Here is a 9673-nt window from a genome sequence, read left to right on the forward strand (position 1 = left end):
TATATATATATTTTTTGCTGAGTGTTCCAATATATCTTTATTACTTAACTTTATGAAAAGCAATTGGCATCTAATGGCTATAAATAAGCTTTCATGTATTCTGTAAGATTTAAAAAATGTCTCTGGTGTGATACTGCTCAGGAGCTGGAAGATGCTACAAATCTGCATCCTGATTAGTTGGCGTAATTTCAGCCTTCATTAAGAGGGTGCGACCTGTGGGTTCCAGTGGATTAAATTCCAGAATGGGGCAAGTAAATGTCTTAAGAAATAACTTTTTCCAGACCATGGCAGAGCAGTTTGCGTTTGCTTGTCTTCTAAGAAAATGCGAATGCTTTTTTTTACCTTTTCCCAAGTTTTTGTTGGGGGCGGAAGAAAAGTACATGCTGAAATACTTACTTTGAATTTTCCAGAAAGAAATCAAATGTTGTAGCATGCTAGATTTTCAGACTGCTCAAACAAGTAGAACTTCTGAGTGTTTTCAGCTGTGTCTCCATAGAAATCCTTTACTCCCCCACCACAGTCTTTCATATTTAGTTTCCATATCCAGCGCACTATTGTGAAGGAGGGGAAGCGCAGAGTGGCTGCAGGGGAAGCAGCCAATGGCTCCAGCACCAGAGCAGGCTCGGGCTGCGGAGGTGACCTTCGCGACCTTCGCGAGGGGCCGCGCTGAGGAGAGCCGCTTTTCGTGCCTTGTAATGGGAAAGAAAATCCTGGCGAGGCCTTTGATCAGCAAAGCAAGAGCAAGGAGCAAACGGGCAGCTTTGTGCACAAAACTGCCAAGTCAGTGCTGGCTTTCTCTGCTCCGAGAACAGCGTTACCACCTCGCGTAGAGTATGTGCACAGGTCTACAGAGACGTGGGGTATTTGTTGCATAGTTGTAGAAAATCCTTCTATCTATTCAAAACTAAGGGAAAATCTTGGTTGGTTGTTACCAGTTACGGTGAAGTTAAAGTGTCTCATCTAATAATTTGCAATGCAAAAGTGAGGGAACTTTTCTATTCTTATGTTTTTGGGCAAGATTTTCAAAAGAGAAGAAATTGCATAACACTTTAAAAAATAGCTCTAGCATTGAGGAGTGGACATCTCTTGTATGCAGCTGGCATTTTTTTAACTGTACATCTTACTTCTTTGCAGCATCTGATGTTTTTCTGTTTCTCTATTGATGCCTACAATGCATTTCAATTTCAGAAATTTCAGACAAAATTTCAGAAGGAACAGTGGGTTTGCTTTGCAAGTATGTAAAGTTTTATTTTGACTTGTACAGATTTAAAACCAAACAATCTATTCTTATATTGGGAAAATGTTATATCAGCTTTTAGCTTCTCTTTTCCTTCATTATGTTCTTTCTACTGTTCTTCAGCTGCTGGCCTTCAAATGCAGCTGTATCCTTCTGTTACAGTTGCTCATCTCTCTGATGAGTTGTGTTCCTCTCCTATGACAGTTTTCCCCTGAAAAAATTGAGTTAATTCTTGCACCTGAGCTGAAGTGCTCTGTATTCTTCCTCTGCCATAGACTAGGAGAGGGTTCGTAATGTTTTTATTCAGTACTTCTTTCCATTCCAGTGAGATTCTGCCTCCCGGTTTGATCTCCCAGACCAATATATTTTTGTCCAGTGAACTCAACAGTTTGTTCATTCTCGGCAAGAATTCTTCCTGTGGCTTGTAAACTTGCATATTTCAACCTCCTTCCTTGGCTACTTAAGCTTCTCTTCATGAAGCTTGGCTCCTGAGGAGATGTTGATATTACCAGATTGCCAGATTCCTCTGCAAGTCAAGTTTCTTCTTTTAGACTTCCCCTATTCACTTTCTTTGATGCTTCATAGTTTCCTCTACCACTCCCTCATTAATCACCCCTCTTACTGTGCTGAAGTGGTTCACAGTGATTTTATTCTTTCTTACATGACTGAAAAAAAATAATCAGCTCCACAGTTATGGAGCCGTGTAAGCCATGTTTTCACACCTGCTTTGTTTTGGAGTAGTGCCCTTCAGTTTTATGGAAGTGCAGAAATTTAAATATGTTTCATTGTCTTACAAAATAGCTACAGGTTTTCAATAATTAAACAGTTTATTAGATCCTTGCACAGTTCTGGATAATTAATTTTCTGTGGATGTGATTTATTTTTGTGCAGACTGTTCTTCAGCAGCTCTTACCTGCAGGACATCTGTTACTCCCAACACATACAGTGATTTTCAGATAAGATACTTAGCATCTGATGAAGATAGCCAGGAAATTGATTTGTTCGAAGTCCCTCATCACCAATGAATTTCTAAGTAGATTGTAGTAGAATGACTCCATTAGCAGATTCATTTGTCTTGCATGTACTGATTAGTGTGATATGGTCCCACTGCAATTACTTTATTTAAGAGACAAATCCAACATCTGCCTACCACCTCCCCCCTTGCTTGCACTGACAAAATCAGCCAAGGGCAGTTCCTGGTTCTGTGAGCAGGAGGATTTTGCCTCCAGGCCCTCCTCCTCCTCCTCCTCCTTCTCCTCCTCCCTCATGTGGAAGCAGTGCTGGCAGCAGCAGCTTCCAGCCAGCTCTGTGCATGCTCCAGCACAGAAGGTGATATTTGGCTGCCTGGATGATACTTGCTGTCCAAGCAGCTGCTGTCTGTAGTAGAGTGTGTGAGTTACCAGAGAGATTGCAAGGTTACAGGGCTCCAGCAGTCAAGGTCCATTTAGTTAGTCAAGTAAGACTGCAGTCTTGAAGATTATCTATAGATAAAAGTATCAGAATACGAGTAGTCAAGTCAGAGATGAGGAGAAATGGAGCACAAAGGAATGGGGACACTGAAACGGAGCCATTCAACTCCAGAGCCTTGTCCACTTTCAGTTCCATGCTGGATATCTTGTCTGTCTTCTGCAGCATATTCTTTGCCTTTGTTATGCTGTTACATTTTGTTCTTCTTGATATACATGAAAATGCAAGTAGGTTTCTTGTATAGAACAGAGTATTGTCAGATCTGTAACAGTCTTTTTCATTTTTACTTGAACATAAATATTTTGTAACAATTTTCTGAAGAAATTTCTGAAGAGATACTTGAAGTCTCACAAGGTATCAGAGAAGAATGAGTAGGTGTAATGTGCCAGTTTACAGAACTAGAGTCATGCTATCTAGAAATAGATTTATTTCTTTTTAATGTACAGTTTACTTTTAAAAGGTTTTGAGATAAAGCTTCAAATTATTTCAAATTACGACCTGTGCAGTGATTGCAGAGTAAATTTTAAAGATAACACTAAACAGTGCATGTTTGCTACTGAGCTTTCAGTGATAAATTCTGGAAGGAAGTTGCTGGGTAAGTACATGGAAGTATAAAATGTTGAACCACAGCTCAGAACGCATTAGCCAAGTGAATGTTTACTTTGTTGTTGTTTATTCAAGCTTCTTAGTTCAAAACTAAAACTGGGAGCTGAAGAGCAGTGGTTTGTTCCCTTCTTCAATAATTCTGAATACAAAACTTATGTGGAAAAATGACATGTTTTATAAAGCTTTCAGTGCGTGATGATTAGAAGCAGTTGATTCAGATCACTAAATACAGTCGGACATCTTATGAGAATGTTGAAAATTACTGGAGCAGGGCAGACCAAAGGGATTATATTAGCTCAGTGTTAGGTTTTAGCAGGCTAATTGTGGATGACTGTGAAAGAATATTAATTTTAAAAGATAGTGGAGGTCTCATTCTCCTTTTTTATATAAAGCCTCCTTTTATATATAGCCTCCTTTTTTTTGCCTGCAGGTACTGGTTTACGTCTTCTCACCTGAAGATCCCAATCTAGGTTACTGAATTTAAAGGGCACGCATGGTTGTACGCTGAAGTTTGCAGTGACTGTGAGGCCCTGTGATGGAGCAGTGTGTTGTCCGTTTGCAGTTCATGCTGCTTGTCCCAGCAGGTGTATTTTGGGTAGCCTGTGTAAAGGTCTGCTCTGTGAGAAGTTGACATGGAATTGGGATGAATGTTGTTCCAGTAACTATGGTCTCTAATTTACTGCTTAAAACTCAGAAAGGTTGCGTACTATTACTATTAGCTGCTGAAATGACTGGTATATGAGAGTACATATCGACACTTCTGAGATCTGTAGCAGTCTGTCTTCCAAACACAGGTTATAAAGCCAGTACCTTTTGTCTCAGGAATTTTATATGCTGCCTACTGAATGAGCCAAACGCAAGCAAACAGACAAAACCTAAACAACCTTCAGAGCTTGCATTTACAATTTCATTTGAATTGAAGGGTTTGAAACAATTTTGGCAGTCTGATTGGTGGACAAATGTAGGCCTGTAGAATGGTGATAAGAATAATTTAGGCTGTAGAAAGCTTGTCTTATAGAGGAGATTAAAGAAGCTCAGTTTGTCTAAATTCAGAGTGACTTAGTACTGATTGGAAAAAAAAGCTTCACCATCAAGGGAATTTCTAAAACAGTTTGTGAATTTTGCAGGCAAAAAAGGAAGAGCTGGAAGTTGATAATGGCAGCATTTGGAACTGCAAGGGAGTGGAGGAAAGGGATGGTCCTAGGGAAGTGCTGACTAATGGTCAGCAAACACTGTAAAGGAGCTCTTGTGTTACCAGCTGGCCTCACTTCCTAAAAGGAAAATAAACTCTCTACTGTTCAAGCATAAAGTTTGAGCTGGGGAAGTCTCTAAGCTGGACTCTTGGAAAGTGGGGAGAGGCTGTGCTAGAAGGAGAGCTTGATTGTAATGATCTTAGCCATTAGAACAGGCACAACTAACTTCTGGTGTGACCTGTATTCTGATCTTTCATGTGGGTAGGATGTAGTTGTATCTTTATGGTATTAGAGAGGCCTGCTACTAGTAAGCATGAGTTTTAACTGCTAGAAATATATTTTATGAGTAGTTTTAAAAAAATGTATATCAATAAGTAAATCTCATGTTCTTCCCCCTTCTCCCACTGTAGCAACACACCCTGCCTTGCACCCACCCCCCAGTGACTGAATGCTGCTTTTCATTAGCAGATGGAGACTGCAGGGATTCTCAGTTTGAAATTATACTAAGTTAAGGTGATAAATTTAATTAAGTTTTATTGGGAACTTCAACTCTTCTTAAACATTTCCCACTCAAATTTAGTGTAAGTTGGAGATCTGATTTCTGTTTTGTGATCCGTTTTGCATCTAAGGGTAGGGTTGAACAGTTTCTAAATAAGTACTTGACTGTTTAAAAGCACGTCACTTAAATTACTAACAGTTCTTGAAGTACAAATTTCATGTAGAGATATGTAACAGTTTAGTCTTTGTCAAAATTAGCAACTACCATGTTTTATCAAAATAGAGAGTCCTGTGCCTAACATATTATAATCACTATTTTTAATTCTCTCTATACCAAAATATACTCAGAAAGCAACTAAAATTACTGCAAAATGAAATACATAATAAATACCAATACTAGAGCTTTTATGTTGATTTAATGGAATAAATTAAAACTTAAGACGTCTTTTAAATAATTAATAAGTCTTTGCTTTTTTCTAGAAACAAAAAATAGTTTGTTTTGCTGCTGATGATTTCACTGTCAAACTTTAAGTTTTTTCTCTGTTACTTCCCCAAATTATTAATAATAAAACAAAATATAAATGAAAATTTCCACTTGATAACTTCTGAAACTTGTAATGAAATTTGAGTTTAAAAATTGTTTTACTTTGCATTAGTTATTTAGCCAAGAGCTTCAGAAATAGTTTTAAAACTGATACTTCCAAACTCTTTGTGCCTGGTGAGGAGAAATGTAGAACCAGAACTTGAAAATCCTCACACTGAAAACAGGTTTTTTTGGTCACTTTTTACAGTAAATATAATAGCTGTTATATTTAATTATAATATGCATATAGTTATTATAGCTGTAATTTTAAATTATATCTAAATAGCTTAATATCTTCTTGTGCTTTTGCTCTGTGTTGTCTTTGCCACCCTAGGTTAAATGGGTAAACAAAAATAACTTTTCAAAGCATAGTCCATAGACAATGTGTGGTATCTGGGTGCCGAGAAATCTGTTGCTTCTGGTGTGTTGCAGCTTGGGAAATCTGTCTCCAGGGGGCTAAAGTGTGGAGGATGAAAAAGAATCATTTACTGGCAAAAAGGAGAGTATGCAAGATTGCCTGAGTTGGCTGAGCAGGTCGCTCACAAGTGCTGACTCGGGCAGCAACGTGCTGTTGGAAGATTTTTGTCTTTGTTTTACGTGGCAATCTGCAAAGTCTTCAGGGCCGTGAATAATTGCCTCCAACCTCAGCAGCACCTAAGGTTTGTTTGAAGCCTAACAGTAAAAAGCTCTCCCGTGAGATGTGGTCATGAGGAGTCAGAGAGGGATGGAGGAAAAAATAATACAGGTAGTGGAAGTGAAAAGGGGGGAAAAAAAACCTAAAACCTATGTAAATCTAGAGAAAGGAAACAGGGGAGCTGGTTTTTTTTTTTTCTAAGCTGCAGTCTCAAATGAGGGCAAAGATAGTCTGTAAAACTATTTGTATAACGTAAACTGAGATTATCTAAACAGCTGATCAATTGAAGGTTTAAGGTGTAAATTCAGAAGAATACATTAAATATAGATGTCAATATTAATGATTTTTATGGCAAGAAAAAGATTCACGTATTCTTTGTAGCAGAAAGCTGTGCATTCATTTCTAGCAGGCTTAATGGTTTCTAAGAGTCAGCTCATCCTGTCCGGGCCATCTTGGGAGCGAGCGGTCTTTCAATGCTCAAGTAACCAGTTTGAACTGCCCTCTTGAGAATTCCTGCTTAGAGCAATAAGAAGACAACCTGAAGAATCTTTTTATCTTAAATGTTGTTTTCCCTGGTGGTGGTTAGCCTCGGGTTTATTCAACAGGATTGCTAGGAAGCCCCTTTAGATATGGAGGCAGCTGGCTGTAGCAGCTTTTATTGCAGCATGCTTAGGCAAGCCTCTCTGACTTGAAAACCTTCAGGCAACCAAAAGTGGGGTATATAGAAAGGGGCGTAAAATTACCTGGCTCCTGTTCATGCAAAGAAGCATTTGATTTCCCTCTTGCTTTCTTTGTCTGCTTTTAAGAACTAGGGAGAGAGAAATGAGATACAATCTTGGAGATAAAAGGGCAAAGAAAAGTGATAAAGGATTCTATGGCCAATCCCTTCTGAAAATCATCTGCCCTTCCCTGAATACTGTGAAAGTCAGTGTTTGTGTGATCTTGTCTTTAGTGGTACAGAGGACAAAATGGTTGCATCTTGAGAAGGTCTGCTCTGTGTTTGCTAAGCAGCATAGGAAGGTGTCAGTAAAGTTAAACAAATCCAGTAATTTCACTTGAAATAGCAGCAGACATGGTTCTTCATTTACATTTGCCTTCCTTGGTGATATATTTTTCTCTTTCATTTAAAATTAAGGAGAGAAAGAAAGATTAATTCTGAGCATGCCAAGTGACTTAGCCACAGGAAGCAAACTTGTTAACTTTGGGGGCAAGGTGAAGAGAAGGGGGAGGTTTTCTTTAAAAGTAGCCTTTTTTTCTTCTGTGGAACTGAGGGGGCAAGTTTACAATTAAACAAATCTGGTGATATAGAATGTGATCCCAGCATTTAGTTTCTGAAAGATTGAACTGGTGCAAGGATTATAAGAGCAAAGATTTTCTTCTTAGTCTCTGTGATACTGCTGTTTTATATAGTCTTCAAAGTAATGGAAAGAGCCCTGGAAATGAAAATGTCCTCGTACTCCTTTTTTTTTTCTGAAACTCAAAAAATAATTCTTATTTCATTTGGGAAATCCACAGCGGAATTCAAGAACCATATTTTGAGAATCAATTTAAAATACGTTTAAGTGTTGTTTATAGTAACCCTGTTTTTCTAGATGAGGGCCTTGAGTGCAGGGTGGGAAGAGGGACAGGAGGAAAAGGAATAGTAAATGCAAAAATAAGCATGTTATGACTTCCATTTTTACTTTGATAAATGGCACTTGTTTCAAGAGTACATTATAATAAAAGTGGTGCTTTTATTATAAAACCGTTTTTTATTATAAAACCACTTTTTTATTATAAAACCGTTGAACATCTCTTCATGCCTTCATCTCTTCCATTATTCGTGCACGTGTGGTTGGGATTGCCCACTGCCACTGTCCATTTCAGCATTGTATGCTCTGAAGTGAGGACCTTGCTGTGAGTGCTTTCTGAGGGCAGTGCTGTTCTGCAACTCCAAACCAACAAGATATTTCTAATCGGAACACTAAACTTAGTGTTAAGTCCTTGGTGTGTGTATTGTCCACTGCATGCAGGCCAGTGCTAATGAAGGCTTCTTTTGAATACCTTAATGTTAAGTACTGCATTTTATGCATTTGTAAAAACTCTTATTTCATGTACCAGTGTCCACTGCATTATGGACCATGCTTTCAGGAATTTTTGGTAGCTCTTAGCATCTTGCAAGCTGCAACTACTTTAGGAATAAATTTCAGAGGAATTTGTAGGACTTGCTTGACTCTTGACCTATTTCTGCACCAATTAGACTTTTGTCAGACATGTACAGTATTTAAATTCCCCTTACTGCTTTGTTCTAGATCAGATTCAAACCATTAACTTGCTAAATGAATTTGCTGCTTAAGACTGTAATTATGTAGGATAGCAATATATGGTTCTTTTTCATACGTTGATTAAGGGGCTAAAGCTCAGACAGACCTTCTTCCCACCTGGTCAACAAGACGCTCATCCTCACTGTTCTCATACATTTTGCCTGTGTTCTTTCTCAAAGTTAATGAAATCACAGCTGTGGCACAGGACACAGTGTCACACTGAACAGTTGCATGTAGATTTTAAGATATGTTTTTACAAGCTGGAAGTAGGGTAGAGCCATCTGTTGTCATATGACCAGTATGCTCTGTCATTGTATGCCTGTGGTGTGGCTTGGTGAGCACATCATCAGTAGCGTAGATGGGGCTGTCCAAAGCAAGCTTTGTTTAGTTAATGCATAAAGACCTGTTAGGCAGAAGGAACATGGAAAACTCAAAAATACAGCCCTATTATGTATTGCAGCAATATTAAGAAACTTTTAACTCTGTTTCTATTTTTGAAGCAATTAGACCATGGCTGGAGACATTACAGTCCTTAAGAGACAAACTGTGTTATGGGTTTTAAAGTTTTTCTGACGTTCTTAGAAAACAGATGAAGAGGCTATGAGTTTTACTGCTGTGTGCTTTTATATATATGTTTTAGGCTGTAATAATCCTGAAGCCTAAGGAAATACTGCAAGTTAATGTGGAGAGGACAAGTGGAAACGGTGCTTTCCTGAGCAATGGGTGAAATATCTGTCAGCAGATTATTTTCATTCTTGTGTGACCAACCGCTTTTCCTTTTGTTGGATTTGTTATTTCCAAAGACAGTTGGAAAGTCCTTAAAGGATCCTGGACCACTTTGTCTCCTTGTCTAATGGTGGTGCAACTTTAGAGAAGTGTTTATGGAGGGCTGAACTGGGGGTGTTGATAATTGCTAACAGAGCTGTCTCATTTCCCCTTCAGGCTTTTCTCTTTACTGTTGCTGTGTAAAATTGAAATTTATGTCATCTCAAACAACATATTAATGCTACTAAAGATAGTAACTTTGTTACATCATTTGCAAAGAAATGTATTTCACTTAACTCAGCAATGCCTACTTAAAAATAGCCAATGTAGCTGAAGACTTAGACCTTTTCCAATTCTTGAAGTCCCCTGAATAGGGTAGAAGAAAGA

At 38.3% G+C, this 9673-nt stretch overlaps 1 protein-coding gene across 1 annotated transcript in view; it reads left to right on the forward strand.

The window, feature by feature from the left end:
* Positions 1–599: 599 nt before the first annotated feature.
* Positions 600–9673, forward strand: part of LOC104540457 (yorkie homolog) — a gene marked incomplete at its 3' end in the record, with an annotated part of 47572 nt that continues 38498 nt past the window's right edge. Inside the window, exon 1 of the mRNA XM_010184273.1 lies at positions 600–826. Coding sequence (XP_010182575.1) covers positions 600–826 — 227 coding nt within the window. The remainder of the gene's footprint in view (positions 827–9673) is intronic.

The sequence above is a fragment of the Mesitornis unicolor genome, unplaced genomic scaffold, assembly GCF_000695765.1.
Source record: "Mesitornis unicolor isolate BGI_N332 unplaced genomic scaffold, ASM69576v1 scaffold22435, whole genome shotgun sequence".
NCBI lineage: Eukaryota > Metazoa > Chordata > Aves > Mesitornithiformes > Mesitornithidae > Mesitornis > Mesitornis unicolor.